A 19,092-nucleotide genomic window follows, 5' to 3' on the forward strand; every position below is an offset into this window, starting at 1 on the left:
TAAGGAACTGGAGGCGCGGCCTAAGGACTGCGCCTGCGCATGATAGGGGCGTGTCCTAGCGGACCAGGGTAGGAAAACTGGCAAAGCTGGAGCTGGATTACGAACTGGAGTAGCCTCCCGGCCGCCGCCGCTGGACCATCCCACACCCCACGAGGCGGGGGCGACCGGGAGACGAGCCGCAGAGGCGAGGTGAGAACCGGGCCTCACCCCAGCCGGGCCAGAGGGTGCGGGTGGGGGTGGGGTTCCCCGCAGCCCGCCGTTCCCCCATTCCCTCCACGTCCCGAGGCTGAGGCACCAACTGAGTGCAAACCGGGGAAAGGAAGAGGAGCTCCGCGCCCGGTCAGGGAGGGACCCGCGATCCCGTGACTGGTCTACCGCTTGCCTCCCCGGGGACCAGGCTCGGTAAGAGCCTGAGGCCTCCCTTTGATTGCTGCTGCATCGTTGGGGTTGGAGTTAGCTGTCTACATCCTCACTTGTGCGAAGCATGGGTGCAGAGCCTGATCTTGTCGGGGTCCCTAAGTAAACTTTGTGATGTGGGGCAAGTTATTGAATTTCCGTCTTGGTTGACTCATGTAAATGCAGCTGGGCGTTCCCACTGCGTGGAAGGCTCTGATGACCCTAGGGACCCGCTGCTCCAGATGGGCCGAAGTGAGGGCTAGCGGTTTCTGGAGCACCTGGTGTTGCGTTTGGCGATGTTGGAGTTCAGTGCTAGTTGTATATTGGATATCACCTCCCAAGGCAATTCTCAGAACTCTGTAGGAAGCCCTCCTCCGCTATGCTGTCTATGCGCCGAGAACTAACTCAGCCTCGCCTTGCACTAGTTAGTTGAGAGAGTGAGAGTTTTAAGTAGAAGATGGCATATTTTAATGCTGTGATCTGATGTCTTTTAGTCCAACCTGAAAGTCCAAGGAAGGTTTTCTTAGAAAAGGCCTTAAATAACCCGTGCGAAACAAGTAGCTGCCAAGAAACTTAGAAAAATCAGAGTTCTATGGGAGGAAAAGTTGGATAGCATAAGAACGAACATACAGGGAGCTTAGAAGCGGCTGAAAACCAAGGTGGCTTTGCATTCCTGAGAGATGAACTCAGTGTGTAGCTGTTGTGGAAGACGTGCTTCTGAGAAGAGTGGTTGGAGCCCTGGGTGTCTTGCTGGAGAGATTTGACCTTCCTTAGTCTAATACTGTAGGGCACCAGTGAAAGCTTTCCAGCCGGCCTAATACTGGTCTCTGATCTGTGTTTGAAAGAAATCATTGTTATCTTTTTTTCTTTTTTCTTTTTTCTTGGCTAAAATGTGGGGGCAGACCTTAGAGCCTCAAGGAGTCCTGTAGGACAAGCTCACTCGTGCAGAGCTGGCTCAGTGGATAAGAGCATCTACCTCTCTTATTGAGGAACCAAGTTCGGGTGCTTGTGGCTCAATTCCAGCTCCAGAGGTAATCCTCTCTCTCTCTGTCTCTCTCTCTCTCTGTCTGTCTCTCTCTCCCTCTTTCTTTCTTTCTTTCTTTCTTTCTTTCTTTCTTTCTTTCTTTCTTTCTTTCTTTCTTTCTTTCTTTCTTCTTTCTTGGTAAAGGCATTTATCCAGAAAGTATCTTCAGTGGGTTTGTAGATTCTTTAAATGTATCAAACTGTGTACTTGGGCATTTTCCATAGATTGAGAATTCATCACATTCCTGCTGAAAGAATGCCATTAGTCCCCCAAAGATGTGAGGCTGGTTACAAAACTGAGGCAGAGCGCTCTGCCATGTACGCTGGGATCCTGGTCCTTAACTGGATGTGGAGGCTGAAGAACAATGAGGGATTGATGATTATTCTGGTTCCTACCAATGATGGCTTAATTGCCTGAGTAGGAGAGACAGTGGGGGGAGCAGGTCTGGAGGGAGGGTGATATGATCAGCCTCTGGCAGTTTTTGCATTTGATGAATCTGTGTAACATTCAGCTGACAGACAGCATCTCCTGGCTCATTTTTATGTATGAGTAATTTAGAAGCAAGAACAATTTGCTTAAGTACATGCATCCAGAACAGCAGTAGATGTCAAAGACTAACCAATTCTTTTCCCCTCTAAATTCCTGGATTGATGCTGGAAAGCAAGTTTTGAGAAGTTGCAAAGGCCTTAGTGATATCCACATCATTGCCAAGGATCTGTGGGGATGCTTTAAGATTCTACTAACAACAGAACCAGATTTTATTAAGTAACTTTTAAAATTAATATATAAATATGCATTTAAATTTGTAATCATCTCTCCACAGCAAATGGGTTCTGCATGCTCAGATTTAAACAACCTGAGTTTTTTTTGTTTTTTTTTTTAAAGATTTATTTGTTTATTTTATGTAGGTGAGTACACTGCTGTTGTCTTCAGACACACCAGAACAGGGCATCCAGATCCCATTACAGATGGTTGTGAGCCACCAGGTGGTTGCTGGGATTTGAACTCAGGACCTCTGGAAGAGCAGTCTGTGCTCTTAGCCACCGAGCCATCTCTCCAACCCTGACAACCTGAGTTTTAAAGCAGTTGTACCAAACAAGTGGAGACTTTTTTTTTTTATCATTATTTTCTAAATAATACATCATAACAACTATTTCTGTAGCACTCAAATATAATGTTCAGCTCAGTGGAGGGTGCTTGCCTAGTTACATTAAATAATTTAGAAGTGATTTAAGGTATATAGGAGGGTATGAATAGGTTATACGCATTTGTATGCTTATAGAACCAGCCCTCTGTAAATAGCAAGAAGTCTGCACTAAAATATAATGTGCCTAAAGTATGTCCTATACCAGCACTTTAACTATCATAGACCACCAACACAGTACCTTATACTGCTAGGTTAACCTAGTTTAGCACAGGCCTAGGAATAAGGCTCTCCCACTGCCCCTCCCTCATTACAGGCATCTTTTGATGTGGACTTATCTTTTGCAGCAATTTTTGCACAGTAATCAAATAACCTTTAACTCCCTTTGCCCCTGCCTCAGGCAGTTAGCTACGTGTGTAGTGCCCAGTGCAGTTCTCGAAAGCACAAGTCTGGTCTTGTCCCTTGACTGCTGTGGGAACACCTCCGTTAGACTAGCTAGGCTCAAACCATACTTGCCTGTGGCATACAGGCCTTGGGCCTTCTCTCCTTTTGCTTCTGCCTTTCTCTTTTAGTTTTCCTCATGGGAATGTTCCCTAATATTTTTTGTTTTTCGTTGTTGATCTACTCATTCACACTAAAAATGGACACACACCCCCCTACCCATGGGTCAATTTTGTCCTTCTGCCATGAGTTCCCCAGCATCTAGGTGCTTACTGCCTATTCATGACTGAGTGAGTGAGTCTGCTCTTCTTGCTACAAATAAAGTATGCATTGAGAAGGAGTTTGGGTGAGAGGCTGACTAAACTCTCAGGCTTAGGCCACCATGGTGGGTGGCCTAGAAGGTGGGCTGAGAGTGGGTTCTACAAATACACAGAAGCCCTGGTCTTGCTGTGGGTGTCTACCCACTACCAATGTAACTCATTTTCTTCCTCCACGAGGTTCACTGTTCAGCCTGGAAAGGACTGGGTGAGGGGAACGAAAGCTGCTGGGCACATTGTTGTGTGGAACCTTGGAGAACAATACAAGTATTTGGTCCTGGCATAAGCATGGTCTATAGAGCTCCAAGGACCAGCCTCGGCTAGGTCCAGGTTCCTGAGAGAAGAGTGTCTTGGATCCGTGAAAACAAATGACTTGAAGTCAAATCGTGGGTCCAGGCTGGCGGCCTAGGTTCTGCTGAGATGGCTTTCCAGACTGTGCCCTTTCTTTCTCTCCCCCTCCTCTTACCCCTCCCCCTCTCCCTCTCTCCTCTAGACAGCTTGTTCTTGCTATTCTAAAAACTCTCTGGTTGAGACAGCTAGCTTTCTGCTCCGGACAGTTCTCTCTGCTAGTAAAAATTCCAAAAGCTCTCTGGACAGTTCATGGGTTTTCTGACCAAAGTCAGAAAAGCTGCTATAAAAAAAAATACTTGGATCTTCCCACCAAGTTAGAAATCCTGTTAGAAATATTCTAAAAGTAATTCTTGGGTTTTCCAATCAAAAGCATACAGCCAAAAAAAATAAATAAATAAATTCTAAAAGAGCTGTGCTCGCTCTTCAGACAGTCTTCTCTGGATAGCTGCTAGACAATGTTCTAAGAGAGCTGCTCTCTAAGTAACTCTTGGGATTTATTTATTTATTTATTTATTTATTTATTAGCTGGGTGGGACATCATCCTGACTACACCTGAATCTAAATCCCCTCTCCCAGGTTGACCTTGAACTCAGGAATCTGTATTTGTGTCTGCCTGTCTGTTGAATCTTTCTGACAAGCTGACTGATAATGTGAGCAGCCTCTGTTCCTTCAGATCTGTGAAGTTCCTTATACAATTCATATTTCATCCTTATATTTTTGCATACTTGAGAAATTATATATTTTCGGACTCATATTTTTATAGTGATTTTCCAAAGCCATAAGGGCTGTTTACCGCTTTGCTAGACATTAGCCACAGCTTGGCCTCCCTGGACTCATGCGGTCTCTGATTATTATGAAGTTCTTAACAGTAACAAGGAGATTTTCCTCTTGAGAGGAACATGAAAATACATACATTATCATACAAACAAGCCTTACGCCCACAGCAGCCATCGACAGGTGGAGGCTCTTGCCTGCTGGACCTCACAGGGGCAGGAACTAGGTCATTCTGTCCCCACCAAGGCCATGTTCCTACAAAGACTGTGCCTCACCTTCCTTCAGCTCCTGCTTATTCTTGTTGCAGGGAGATGAGGAGCTGATACCTAGGTGTGTTTTTAATGTCAGAGTTTTACTTAAGTGTTTTTGTCTATGGAAAGAAAATGCACATATTACCATGCTGGTAGTCCTTACCTGTTATCCTAGCCTTTGGGAGGTTCAGATAAGAGGATCATGGGTTTAAGTCTAGCCTGAGCTACATAGGAAGGAGTGGGGAAGAGAGCATGGTGGTGCATGCCTATTATCTTAGCACCCCAGAGGTAGAGTTGGTAGGATCGGGAGTTTGGGGTCATTGTAGGTCACTCTTTGAATTCAAGTCCAACCTGGTCCTAAACACCCTGTCTCAAAATATCCAAAGTGGGGGATGTGAGTGCTAGAACTCACCCCTTAGCCCTGACTCTACCAAGTGCCTGAAGTAACTACATCTCAGTGTCTTGGTTGATAACATGTCACATGCTTTAGTCAAATCTTGAATCACTTGAAAAGTATAGCCTCTGAATCTTGGAGAACTGGGCAGCATGTGTTAGTTTGAGGAAAAGGACTTTCACCTGTCACTATGACAGGGTTTTTGGTTTGTTCGATCACTTTCTGCCAATTTTTTGAAGAATTACTTAATTTTATGTGTATTAGTGTTTTGCCTGCATGTGTGTATATAAGCCACATATGCATCTGGTGCCTACAGAGGCCAGAAAAAGGGCATCAGATCACTTAGAAATGGAGTTACAGATGGCTGTGAGGTGCTGGGAACTTAACCCAGGTCTTCTATAAGAGCAACCGCTCTTAACCAATCAGCCAACTCTCCTGCACTGGTTTTGTGTAAATTGTGTGTGTGTGTATGTGCGCGCGCGTGCGCATGTGTGTTTTGTGCGTATATACTACAGGTATGTAGATGCTATCAGGGACCAGAAAAGTACAATGGATTCTCTGGAGCTGGGACTGCAGGTGGTTGTGAGCCACCTGACGTCACTGAAAACCAAACTCGGGTCCTCTGGAAGAGCATCAGGCACTCTTAACTGCTGAGCCATCTCTCTAGCCATGTCTGTAAAATCTTTAAGGGAGCAATAGGGTGTGAAACCAGGAGCGCACACATTGCTAGGCAAGTGCTAAACCACTGAGCCCCATTCCTGGAGCAGCATCTTATAATTTAATAGAGAAAAGGGATGAAAAAAGTGTATCCAAGGGAAGTAAAAAGAACGCACCCACAGACATGGAAAGGCTGATGCTTGTGTTCTGCAAAAGCATGCTCTGCTGCTGCTTTTCTTTTCCTTGTTTTGAGACCCAGTCTGTATAGCTCTGAAACTCACTCTGTAGATCACACTGACCTCGAACTCACTGAGATCCGCTTTCCAGTGCTGGGATTAAAGGTGTGCGCCACTACGCAGCTGACAGTGCTGGAAACAACACTTGGTCCACGTGGGCATCTTCTCCGGATCAAGCTATGGTGAAAGATGTTTCGCAAAGGCAAGAAGAGACACAGCAGCAGCAGTTCCCAGAGCAGTGAAATCAGTACAAAGAGCAAGGTAGGAGGCCAGGGTGGGGCAGAACCACAGAGCTCTGAGGATACCTCTCCTAACTGCATACAGAGTGCTGGCCACAGCCAGGGTTAGTCTTCCCGCTGCCTGCCTAGAATGCTTGGTTTTGCACTACATAGCCACTCTGTGTTTGCTCTAATTTGATTATTTTGGTATATTTCTGAAATGTTTAAATGCATTCCATTAAATGGAACTAAAGCATGAGTGGTCTCATTAAAACACACTGATTTAACATTTTTTAAAATTTTATTTTATGTATACGAGTGATCTGTCTGCATGTATGCCTGCATGCCAGAAGGGGGCATCCGATCCCAGTGTAGATTGTTGTGAGCCACCACGTGGTTGCTGGAATGAACTCAGGACCTCTGGAAGAGTAGACAGACAGTGCTTTTAATTGCTGAGCCATCTCTCCAGCCCTGATTTAACATTTAAAAAAAAAAACAACTTTTTAAAAACGTTTATTTATTTGAGGGATGAGGCATATTATGTGGCTTGTGGAGATCAGAGGGGCAACTGGCAGAAATTAGTTCTAGGCTTCCACCCTGTGGATAGTGGGGATTGAACTCAGGTGGGAGGACTTGGGCAACAAGTCCTTACCTGTTAAACCCATCTCAATGACCTATATATTGCCACTTTTTTTTTCTGGATTCAATCTGTAGAGATCTGCGGGTCTCTGGCCCTGCCTAAGCAGCCAAAGAGTTGAGCTCTCCAAAGGGGAGGGAGAGTCAGATCAAGGCAAGTTGCTAGGTCTCTACCGCTGCCCCCACTGCTCTGGAGTCAGTGCAGTGCAGCTCCTGTGTGGGCCAACAGGGCGTGGGCCACTGAGTAGGAAGTGAGTGCAGTAGGCTGGAGCAACAAGCTTGGGAGAGAATTCTCTTCCCCAGAGTGTTACAGCTCTGTACGACAGACACTCTCAGTATCATAGCTCTGTATGACTATAGACACTCTCAGTGTCACAGCTCTGTACGACAGACACTCTCAGTGTCATAGCTCTGTATGTAGATGCTTTCTATTGGCTTGGTATGAGATATTAAGGATGCCTCATCTGCAAGTGGAGGAGCTTCAGGCCCTGCCCCTATGTGACTGATTGTCCTCTCTATGGGGTGCTGTGATCACATGTTCCAGGACAGGAACCTGCTCACACATATGGTCCTCAGGTATGAGGATATGGAGGTTTTTTTAATCCACTTGACCTTACTAAGTTTTCTGTCTGATGGTATGGTCTACTGCCCACAATATATAGTGTCTTTCCTCCTCTTCCTTGAGATAGGGTTTCAGGTAGCTCAGACTAGTCTTAATTCATAGCAAGGTCTCTATAGCAGGGCATACCTTTTATCCTGATTCTTCCTTTTCCAAGTGCTAGAGTCACCATGCTTGGGTCTAAGTTTTTTTATTTAATTAATTTTTTAAGATTTATTTTATTTTTAGTTATCTGTACATATATATGAGGGATGTTATATGCAGATGAGTGTGGTGGTGGCCTACAATGTCTAAAAGAAGGCACTGGAGCCCTGAAGCTGGAGTTATGGTGAGTTCTGAGCTGGGAACTGAACTCAGGTTCTCTTGGAGAATTGCATCATTTTGCTAGCCATAAAATACTATTTTTAAGTGAAGTTGCAGGCATTGAGGGGTGAAATACCTCAGAGTCTAGGGTTTGTTGTTGTTGTGTACAACAGTATTTCCTTTACAGCAAGATTGCTTAAGTTTAACCAGATGTTATGAATGTTGCCTGGCAGTACCAACAGATTTATGAAACACTCACCTGAGTCAGGGTTTTCACAGAATGCCATTTCTAGGAAAACAAATGACACATCTATCCCTAGAGCTAGTTACGTAGTTTTAATCTTGGTCACCGGTTTTGTTGTTCTGTTCACATTGACAGCCATGCCATCTGCTAATATCCCTGAGCCTGTTGTGGGCTAGAGGAAGTAATTGCAGAGCGCCAGGTTAGGAACGGGGAGACTCCTGGGCTCTCTTCACATATCAGACTGAGACATTGGTCGATGGCTGTCTTTCTGCACACCGTTCTTTTGAGGTTCCATGGAAATAATAGGAAAGCAAGGAGAGGCGTCCATGAAGGCTCCAGTGTAAGGCAGAGTGGGGGAAGGGAGCTAACAGCGTCAGCCTGAAGATGCCAACATCACATGCATCCAGTATTGTCTGATTGCAGAGCAGTCACCTGTCACATGGGTTTTGAAGTTGGATGTGGAAAATGTCTTTAGCCTTAGCCAGTCTGCTTGAATCATTGACTAGATATTGTGTCAGCTCAGCTTAATAAGAAATTTGCATCAGAGAAGACATGTGTCTTACTTACTGTCCTTCTTCTCAGTCTGTGGATTCCAGCCTTGGAGGACTTTCGAGATCCAGCACGGTCGCCAGCCTGGATACAGACTCCACTAAAAGCTCAGGTATGAGGAGGGGCTGGGTGACTTTGTGACTGATGTTGTGTTTACTCTGGTGTTTTATGTGGTAGAGCGATGTCTCCCAGTCTGGTTTTTCTCCCTCCCCTCTGCCACTTCTGGGAAGTTCAGAAACGGACCACAGTTTGGTGAGATGGGGTAGGCACGTAGGCAGTGTTCTCAGTGGGTCTCTGAGCAAGCATTTGAAAACATCCCATGGCAGTGACTTAGTGGTTCCAAAACAGCTTTTTAATAGGTAGGGTAGCACAGACTGAACTATACGTGGGCTTAATATTTATGGGAACTGCACAGATGTGTTAGTGGTGAAGGATTTAGGAACCATTAACCTCAAGGGCTGCCTCCAGATACCCTAGTTGAGATGGTCAGCAGACACACGGGAAATGAGGATGTGTGTCCCAGACCTATGCAGTTATACAGTTACCTCAAATTCGTGGCTTCTTAGAAATTAGGAGACTACTAACTGAGCTCCATAATTAGCTAGTAATTGGAAATAAACTGCATTCATTTTTATTTTACCTAAAATAATATTGGCACCTAAAATTCATTATCTTTACCTCCAGATGTTAAAATGTTGGCATCAATTTCATTCACAAACAGCATAAATGTAATTGCACTGTGTCATTAGTGCTTTGTGGGAGTTTCTACACTGGCTAGATCCTGTTGCCATTTGTTAAGGGAGACCCTATCCTTCACATTATTCTATATAAATTAAAAAAAAAAAAAGAAGTTGGTGTTTTTGGCAGAATGATAGAACAGGTGTCTCGAGTCAGGAAATGAAGTGACCAGTAGCTTTGTATTATAATGGCACCATTCATTCAAGTGCACTTGAATGAAGCTTGTAACTAAAAAGTTGGGTGTAGGACCAGGCATGGTAGTGACTGCCTTTAATCTCAGCACTTAGAGACAGATGGCTGTCCATGAGTTTGAGGCCAGCTTGGTCTACATAGTAAGTTCTAAGCTAGCTAGAGCTAGATGGTAAGGCCCTGCCTCAAAAACCAGTAAAAAACAAAATGAAAAGCTGATATGGTAGAATATACCTTTCATTCCAGCATCTGGGAGGCTGAGACAGGTGGCTCTGTGACTTCCAAGCCAGCCTGGCAAACACAGTGAAACTCAAAAATGAAGCCCAGGCTGGGGATGGCTCAGAGGTTAAGAGTGCAGAGGGCCCTGGTTGGGTTCCCAGGTACCACGTGAAAGCTCACAACTGCCTGCAGATTGTTCCAGGGCATCCATCACCTTTCTTGCCTTTTCAGGCATTGGATGCCTATGATACAGATCTATAGATTAAGTAAAACACAGGTACATGTGAAATAAAAATAAATCTCTAAAACAAACATTATAGTTAGGGTTATATTCTAATGACAGTCTTCCTTTATAATATACATTTTAATTTATATTATTTATATATTTTATATGTTTTATAATATATCTATATATAACATATATAATATATATAAAAAGACTGAGAATGTTCTGTAAAGTAAGCATCACTTTTCAATGTCTATTGTAATCTTAGGACAAAGTAACAGCAATTTAGACACATGTGCTGAGTTCCGAATAAAGTACGTTGGTGCCATTGAGAAACTGGCCGTGTCTGAGGGGAAGAGCCTTGAAGGACCGCTAGATCTGATCAATTACATAGACGTCGCCCAGGTGAGTGACAGAACAAAGCTGGGTTCCAACTGAACCCTCTGGCTGCTAAACGTGCGGCCTTGAAGAAAAATGTTTCTCTTGGGTTCACTGCAGGGTGCTCACCATCTTTGGCTAAAGCTGGTTCTCATCCTGAGTCAGCATGGAGTCACAGATGGTCAAGGGGCCCTGGGGATGGAGACTCATAGGAAGAAACAGCTTTCTCCAGGCATAGAACATTTTACTTTATGGGGTTGACTGGCATCCTTGCTTGATGGAAGAACTGAATGCACTGACTTCTTGGACTCTGTAGATTTTTCTTTAAAACAGTCTTTCAAAGCCTTACCTGACTAAACTGGTTTCACTGATGTAAAAACTCATAACATGGACAAAAAAAAAAAAAAAAAAAAAAAAATCCCAAACCAAAACTATCTCTCTCTTTCTGTCTTTTTCAACACAGGTTCCTATATGTGGCCTGGCTGTCCTGGAATTCATTCTATAGATCAGGCTGGCCTCAAACTCAGAGATCTGCTTGCCTTCTGCCTGAGTCCTGGGATTGAAGGCATGAGGCACTAACTGCCAATGTATCTTCTTTCTTAACTCCATTTCCAACTAGAATTAAGTTGAGAGGTTTTGAAAATATACTGAGATCAGGAAAAAAAAAAAAAAATCACCGTTGGAGGGCTAGAAAGGCAGTGTGAAAGGCACAGCTGTTCCTATAGAGGACCCAGGTTCTGTTCCCAGGACCCAGATGGCGGCTCACAACCATCTGTAACTGCAGCTCCAGAGGACCAACCCTCTCCTCTGCCTCCTTAGGGTGCACACTCATGGCACATATACATACAGGCAGGCAAAACACCCATAGACATTTTCAAAACATCTTTAAAAAAAATCTATGTGTAGAAAAATTAAGATGCTATACTGTTTATAAAATAAAATTATAAGATCTACACATTTACCTTCACATTACCTATACATTTATCTTGGGAGGCAGAGACAGGCAGATATCTGAGTTCAAGGCCATCATGGTCTGTATAGCAAGAGCCCCAGAACTGCCAGGACAACCTAGAGACCCTTCCGCCTCTCAGGTCATAGAGATTGGGAACATAGACAGGACTTGTATCTTTATGGCTGTGAGGGAAATTACTCGGAAAATTAGTGAATCTAATCTTGCAGTTTAGCAGAACTTTTGGTAGAGCCTGTTAGTTATCCCTGACTTAGCTTGGAATATGGTCATTTAAACAAGATGTAAGTGACAAATACTGTTATGCAGAAAGATGTTCAGAACTGTTAGTACTCTTTTCATTCTGTAAGGATGGCTATGTTCTGCATCCACCAGAGCTTGTTTGGTAAAGGCCGTCATTGCCAGTAGCATTATTTTGGTCCTTGTAATTGTCTTAGATCTGTGAGAAATGGTTGGCAGGGTATTATTCTTCTCAATATTGGTAGAGCCAAGAGCCAAGGTATCTGGACATGGCTCACTTACTGAAATTCATCAGTCCACAAACCATTTACAGTACAGGACATCTCCTATCTGCTAGTAATATCTTTATTGAGAGAAGACAAATTAGGCAGCATTCTTCGGTGGATGGGACCAGCTGATCTGCTGGGGGTCAGGGTATGATCAGGTATCACCCAACAGCTCAATCTGGTGATTGACAGTTTTGTGAGTGGAGTTATTTGTAATTCTCCTAATATCTGTAGCTAGCAAGGTATATATTAGCTGTCAGACAGAAAATGGCTATGAGAAAGATGGGTCTCTGCTGCCTAACTTCCCAGTCAGTCAGTCATTCCTTGTCCTGATGAGCTTTGAGGATTTTAAAATATAAGTAGTGTAAGTTTTGTTTTCAGACAAGGTACACAACCATGGCTGTCCCGGAACTCACTGTGTAGACCAGGTTGGCCTTGAACTCACAGAGATTTGCCTTACTCTGCCTGCTTCTGCCTTCAGAGCATTAGGACTAAAAGTTTGGACCAACACACCTGGCTGAATAATATTTTCCATTAGTGTTTACACCACAAAAGGACAGAACAGTACACAGAAAATGGATTGATCTGAATTTGGGGGTGGGGGGGGAGTAGTTGTGTAGACTGCATTCTAAAGGGTCTGAGGCTGTGATAACCAGATTCCAATGTAACTAAGATGATCTTGTGGTTTTAATGTGTGCTGTGATTTATTTTCTCTTTAAAGCAAGATGGAAAGTTGCCTTTTGTTCCCATGGAAGAGGAGTTTATTCTGGGCGTTTCTAAGTATGGCATAAAAGTCTCGACCACGGATCAGCATGTAAGTGCAGTGCTCAGTCAGTACATTCTGTGACATCAGGGCCGCAGCCTGTAAGGGTCACACTTGGACTCCTGTGTCCTGTGGGGTTGCCTGTTTGCTGGTGTTAAGCTCTGCTCACTCCTGAGGGTGAGCACGAGCGTCTTTTATATTTCCTACATACATGTGGGCCCCCACTGAGTTTCATCCAGGGGCCCCATGGCATTTTAAGGCTGTTGGTTGGCATGGAGGCTGGGCAGCGGTGTGGGCCTTATTCCTATTTCTCTGGGTTTAAACAGGAAAGTGTGATCTTGAAAGCAAGTCGCCCCATAACTAGGTGTATCAGTATCCCTTGAGCTGAGAAACTGAGTCTTTTCTTCCAGATCTGTGGGCCTACCTTTTTAAGCCCCTTAAAGCATTCTACATGTTTCCCAAGAACTGTGAAACACTGACAGCTATGTCCCAGCATTCTGAAGGTCTTGTGATTTTTCACAGGGTGTCCTGCATAGGCATGCCCTGTATTTAATCATCCGGATGGTGTGTTACGATGATGGCCTGGGAGCTGGGAAGAGCTTGCTGGCACTCAAGACCACAGATGCAAGCCATGAAGAATACAGCCTGTGGGTTTACCAGTGTAACAGCCTGGTGAGATGTCTCTGTTTGTTCCTATTCAGTAGATGAAATGAAGAGACTGTGTTCTTTCACAGCTTTTAAAGGCTGAGAAAAGCCTCTCCCCAAGGGCCATCCTCAGAAGGAATAAGCCCTGGGTCAGCAGTTATTCAGACAGGCCAGGAACTGCTTCTGCTGGGCAACACTGACCTGGCTGGGCTGGGTCAAAGCTCTCCCTACTCCCGAGTTGCCACCTTCTTAGTCTCAGGCTTACTTAGCGCCAGCCATTACTGTCTGCCATGTCAGGAGTGCAGGTGCAGATGTGTAGGTTTGGAGGAAGCAATGTGAGGTAGGGCAGGCGAAGCTCCTGGAGAGATGTGTAGACTCCATTTGCACTCTCTTCTCTTCACTAGTTCTTGAGAGTTCTGTACAATGTGTGCTGGTCATGTATCACCGTCCGCCAACACTGTGTCTCCTCCTATAATGCAGGAGCAAGCCCAGGCAATCTGCAAGGTCTTATCCACAGCGTTTGACTCCGTGCTGACCTCTGACAAGTCCTGAACTCTAATAAGTCCTGAACTGACCTACCGAGCGCTTACCTGTTCCTACATCTGTCTGCAGCCGTGGACTGTTAGAGGGTGTAATGCCCTGACCCGGTTTTCTAAACTGTAATGTAGAAAATAGTGATTTTACACTAAAAGGTGTTAACAGTAGGTCAACTTCCAATAAATTACCTGCTTTCTGGACAAAAGAGAAACCTTGGGGTCAGGATAGATGGCTTGGTACTTAAGAGCATTTGCAGAGGACCTGGGTTCAGTTCCCCAGCACCAATATGGTGGCTCAAAACTGCCTGTCACTCCAGTTCCAGGAGATCCGACTCCCTGTTCTGACTTCCTCAGGTACCAGGCATACATGTGGTGTACACACACACACACACACACACACACACACATTCAGCCACTCACACATACACATAAAAAATAAAACCTAAGAAAGAGAAAGAAACCTCTGTTGTTTTTTTTAAATGCAAATATGCTTAATACCGACACATTATCTAAGTTTGCTCCGCATGACTTGTTTCCCAGGGGGTCAGGATCACTTGCTTGGAACTGAGACAAACAGAGGTTTGGACTGGGGAACCTCAATTTCACATGACCTTGGAGTGACAGTGTCAGCTTAGGAAGAAAAGCACCCTACCAGAAAGGTATTGTCAAGATAATACCCAGAGTTAAGAGAACTGTGGAGGACGCCTGCTGGGTGCTGGGTGCCAATAGCTAATACTGTACAGATGAAAACCATGTCCATTTAAAAGTACTTTATTTTTTTTCCAGTCAAATGACTGGTTGACAGGAAGTCCATTTATTAAACATGCTCTAATTATAAATCACTGCATTAAGGACAATGAAAATAATCCGTTTAGGTTATACAGTATATACAGTTGCGCTGCAACCAGACCAAAGTAATCAAGTGAATGAATTGAATATCATACATCTCAAAATAGCATTCTAGGCTGCAGGTCATTCTTCACCCTCAATAGATCACATTAGTCTGTGCACCCTATGTCTGAGTCATCTTCCAAGTCAGACCTGATGGAAAGCGGCAAAAAAATAAAATAAAATAAAAAATTAAAAGAAGCCCGAATTCTGCAGCTGACTCTCGTGAAATGTAAACTTTAAATATAAATAGATATCTACAATGCTTTCCTTTCAGTTGCTTTCTCTTTTCAGTTTGCAAAGAGCAAGTAACAGGAAGGACAATTAGGAGGGAAGTCAATAGAATTTCTCTTCTGGTAAAAAGTACTATCCATTACCGCACAATAGTGCCACCAAATTAGAGAGTGGAAAAATATTTCCTAGGTATTTATGTACCAGTGAACCTGATAGATTAGCTTGGGACTGAAGTTAAAATGTTGACATAAATCAACTAGATTCCTCAGAGAGCTGGCACCAGGTCTCTAAAGACCGATGATACAGATGAGGGTAGGGGTGGGAGTGGGGGTGGGGGAGGCACCGTAAAAGGTACTGGGAAGTGCAATGTGCAAAATGCATCTGTTCTCACTCTTAAGTCTACAAGAAAAGTGACTAGGAGAAGGGCTCAAAGGACAGAAATTAATAAGTAGTGAAAAACAGATGCAGTGTGTGTGTGTGGGGGAGAGAGAGAGAGAAAGCGCTCAATTACAGATCTAACACGTTTTCACCCAGAATCTGAAAGACAGGAAGCAATCACTATATAGCATCATAAGACATTCCAGTTTGTCCTGTTTTCCTTGAAAGAAACAAAGAACGGGAAGCTCTGAGCTTGTAAGAACCTTGCACAAAGAGAGTAAAGAAGGGGCTGCTTCACTCAAGTGCGCCTGCGACATGGCTTCACTGTCAAGCTTAACCCTCGATCCATTCCTTTTGCTTTCGTTCGAGCCCTATGCTGGCCTCTTTCATTTCCCACTTCCCAACTGCGACTCTTACCTGTGCTTACCGTTATTAAGTAGAGGTATGACAGTCAAGTTCATGAAACTAATGACTTTTGATTTTTATCATATACAACCTAGTTCCCCTCCCCCCACCCTACATAGTGTAAATTTAGGAGTGATGCGATGGGCTTACATAGTGTAACTGGGATGTTTGGGGATACTGGGCTCCCCAAGATCTACACATTTCTGATAGGCTCTTGAATACAAACAATTGGATAGGCTAAATTTCAAGACAGTGTAGCTACCATTCCTTTTGGAGAATCCTATTAAAGACAAGAACTAAGCTGAGTGGGTGTCCTCGGGAGCTGAGAGGGGAAGGCAGGAGCACGCACTCGGACATATGTACGCGGAGGAATGTGATTCTTACTGTGGCCTGCACCACCTATTCTACTCCTGGGTGACGGGGGACACTGAGGCAAATCCTAAAACACCCAGGCATACGAGCTAGTTTACTGCTTTGCAATCCATCATCCTTAGTTTTTAACCAAATTCAGGAACTGCAGTTTAAAAATACCTGGTGCAGAACAGACTGTGTTAGCTATGTCGTAATAACCCACCAGTAGTAAGCTAGGTATGACTGTTCACAACAGTGGGTTGGACATACATGCAGGAGATCATGGCAGCTGCCACCTCACAGGCGGGGTCCAGAAAAGTACAAGGCTAACATATAAATTGCCACGTTGCTTTAAACAGACACTGGCCGAGTTTCAAAGGAATACACATCTTTAAAGGTGAATGGATGGCTTTGTGGACAAAGTCCAGGGTAGGGTGACAGACTTGGAAGCAGCATGGTGCTGGCTTGCTAAACAAGATAACCAATGTCAGAATCGGGCTAAGGAAAGCTTTAAGAATCCCCCAGATTTGTTTAAACTGTTTTTAGGCTCAGCTATTCCTGGAAATACAGGCTCCTGGGTATACAGTTAAATAGCTTCTCATCCCCCCCACCCCCTTTTAGGAAATTCCGCTTTTCCTAGTAAAAGTATAGCAATGTTGCGTGAAAACCACAACTTATAAAAAAAAAAAAACAACCTGCTTACATATAAAACTCGCCTCTGAAGTTTTCAGAACAGGACAGTGTCATGAAAAAATGGTCTGCCGTACAACAGGGTCCGTGAGACTGGCTATGGCCAGCCTTGGTACCAGTAACAAAACGGAACATGTAGTAGTGGGGAACAAAGGCTTTTGTTCAGTGGCAGTTTAGTCGGCAATAAAGTGCACGAACGACACGGGAAATGCTCCTTTGCGGCTGGGCTCTCCATCGATGTGGCCAATCTGAAATGAGCAAGTTTGGGTTCCAAGTGTTACAGACTTGGAGGGGCAACACAACATCTGTGTTTGCTCAGAGGAATCTCTTCCACTAGAGGATGCTAGAAAAACCACTGAGCCGTACTTTCTTTTTCCTTCCTGTCTGTGCTTGCTAAAGCACCTGCCTCCTTCCACAAGCCTCGTACACCCTCAGATGGCTACAGGGAAGCCATCTGGGCTCACTCCCCACTAGTACATGAATGAAGAAACTATACCCAAAGTCATATAACTTGGCAAAAGTATGATGTGGCTCCATTCATATTTTATCAGGCATTTGTAGAAAGGCTCAAAAACATTCAGTCTGGGTAATAACAGGATTATAGCCATGCACAGTCTCAGCCATGTTTACAATACTGGCAAATTCTAAAGGAAAACTGCCAAAGTATGCAGTTGTTTCTTCAAGAATGCCACTGAGAACTGTGGGTCCTCAGGAGGGGGCGGACTCTGTAGTTACGGCTGACATTTACTTCTTTTGTGCCTGTCTGAATTTTCCGTACTTTTGGAAATAGATACTTTACATATGGCTAAGCCAAGGTCAGGTTGGAGTCTCATCCATAAGTTAGTATGTAAGATGGTGTGATTCCATGTCTGCTACCAACTGATGGGTGTTGGTTGGTGTTTATGCGGAGGGACATGGTCGGGTTCTCACCAGGCCTGGCATGCACAGGAGTTCCTCAGCATGTAGAGGAGGAGGGAGTCTGGTCCCTGTGGACCCTAATGAGCCTGTGCTGAGGGAGGCTGATGGGAATGGGAATCTTCTGTCAGTTGCTTTAAGAAAGGCCAATGTAATCAAGCCAATAGCATCAGTGCTCCAAGGCGGAGTCCCAGACTAACCAGAAGCAGAGAACTTAGGGGTTAGGTCCCAGAAGAGGGCTTGCAGGAGGGACAGTTACAGATCAGGTCAAACTCCTTGTGATTGACAAGCAAAGTCCTCCCCAAGTTCTGAGGTACAAGTTTGAAATTCTTATATCTGGGCTTTGTCTATGGAGCAGGGCCATGAGTGGCCACTAGGTGGCAGCCACAGCCGAGTGCTTTCTGTGTATACCTCATTCCACTGGTTAATTCCTAACCCCATCCCCAGCCCCCACCTGTCTCATCGCTGCTGCCTCTCATGGCTTCTTTGCCACAGTGCTGTGAACGACTTCCTTGCAGAAATGATGTCACCCAGGTCTATAGACCCAAGGACCTGCTGCCAAGGTCCATAGCTTGTAAGTGGTTGAGTCTGAGCTGCAAAGGCTTCTGGGATAAGCCCAATACCCATGCCACTCTTATGCTCCCTGGATGCTGAGTAGCAGATAGCTTTTGTGTGTGTGGGGGTGGGGGTGGGGGGGGAGTTGTCAAAGTGACATGAGGACTCTGCTGGGGGAGCCCAGCTCTCTGGATGCCTTGCTCCATAAATTGGCGGTGAAGGGTTGTATGTGAAAGTCTGGGGTCTCAAAGCTCTTTGTCAAGTGTGCTCTGAAAGTGTAGCCTAAGTCATCTATAGTGAGGTGTTCACCTGAGGGACAGATAAGGCCCACGTAGAGGAAGGAGACCCCAGAGGATGAGGAAGGAAGGCACTGCACAGCAGTCTAGTAGCAGCACCAGATCCAGACTGCTTAGGCTGAGAGCTTCCATTGTTCACAGGCCCCATGGCCCCACCCTTACTTGTGCACAGCCACCCCCAGCCCCCCCAGCCCTCCCCAGCACCTCCCCGACTCACCCACCACTCCTGATCCTCTTCCCCATCCACAACGATCACATCGCCCTCAGAGAAAGTCAGCTCGTCTGGGTTGTCAGCCATGCAGTTGTAGAGCGCTTTGACTCGCTTGGGCTTTGACTTGCTCTACATCAGAAGAAGAGGCCTGAGGGTTAGGGTGGTAGGAAGCCAAGTTCTTAGGCAGAGAGAGCAAGCCTCGTGCCTTCTGCTTGCCTCGTGAGCCATGTACCCGGGCTTGGAAACACACAACAAAGGTCAAGAAAGTGGGGCTGACCGGGAGCAGCAAGAGCCTGGGCGGAGGCAGGAAGTGAAACACCTGAGGTCTGGCGCTCAGGACTATGAGCAGAGGGCTAAGCTGGCCGCCTCCCCAGATCATGAAACAGCACCAGAAAGAAGCTACCAACCCTCCACCAAGGAGCAACAGGAAGCCCGGTTGCCTTAGAGC

At 45.1% G+C, this 19,092-nt stretch overlaps 2 protein-coding genes across 12 annotated transcripts in view; one reads left to right on the forward strand and one right to left on the reverse strand.

The window, feature by feature from the left end:
• Window positions 1-51: 51 nt before the first annotated feature.
• On the forward strand, window positions 52-14,810 carry Itgb1bp1 (integrin subunit beta 1 binding protein 1). 10 transcript variants are annotated; one of them, XM_076942077.1, is made up of 9 exons: window positions 53-189; window positions 1,299-1,427; window positions 6,038-6,246; window positions 7,687-7,786; window positions 8,588-8,666; window positions 10,195-10,331; window positions 12,499-12,591; window positions 13,063-13,212; window positions 13,666-14,810. In XM_076942077.1, exons 4-9 carry the CDS (start codon window positions 7,745-7,747, stop codon window positions 13,735-13,737), a joined length of 573 nt encoding a protein of 190 aa, XP_076798192.1. In that variant the 5' UTR covers window positions 53-189; window positions 1,299-1,427; window positions 6,038-6,246; window positions 7,687-7,744; the 3' UTR covers window positions 13,738-14,810. The 10 variants fall into 10 exon arrangements, with proteins under 10 accessions (XP_034370370.1, XP_076798192.1, XP_076798193.1 ...); XM_034514479.2 differs by lacking the exon at window positions 7,687-7,786 and having other exon boundaries at window positions 52-189; window positions 6,077-6,246; XM_076942078.1 differs by lacking the exon at window positions 7,687-7,786 and having other exon boundaries at window positions 13,063-13,219.
• The window catches only part of Asap2 (ArfGAP with SH3 domain, ankyrin repeat and PH domain 2), a 154,678-nt gene continuing 150,062 nt past the window's right edge, over window positions 14,477-19,092 (reverse strand). For both annotated transcript variants that reach the window (XM_034514475.2, XM_034514478.2), the window contains 2 exons: window positions 18,651-18,773; window positions 14,477-16,915 (listed from right to left, as the gene is read on the reverse strand). In XM_034514475.2, coding sequence (XP_034370366.1) covers window positions 16,841-16,915; window positions 18,651-18,773 — 198 coding nt within the window. In that variant the 3' untranslated portion in view covers window positions 14,477-16,840. The remainder of the gene's footprint in view (window positions 16,916-18,650; window positions 18,774-19,092) is intronic.

Source organism: Arvicanthis niloticus, chromosome 11 (genome assembly GCF_011762505.2).
Source record: "Arvicanthis niloticus isolate mArvNil1 chromosome 11, mArvNil1.pat.X, whole genome shotgun sequence".
Lineage (NCBI taxonomy): Eukaryota > Metazoa > Chordata > Mammalia > Rodentia > Muridae > Arvicanthis > Arvicanthis niloticus.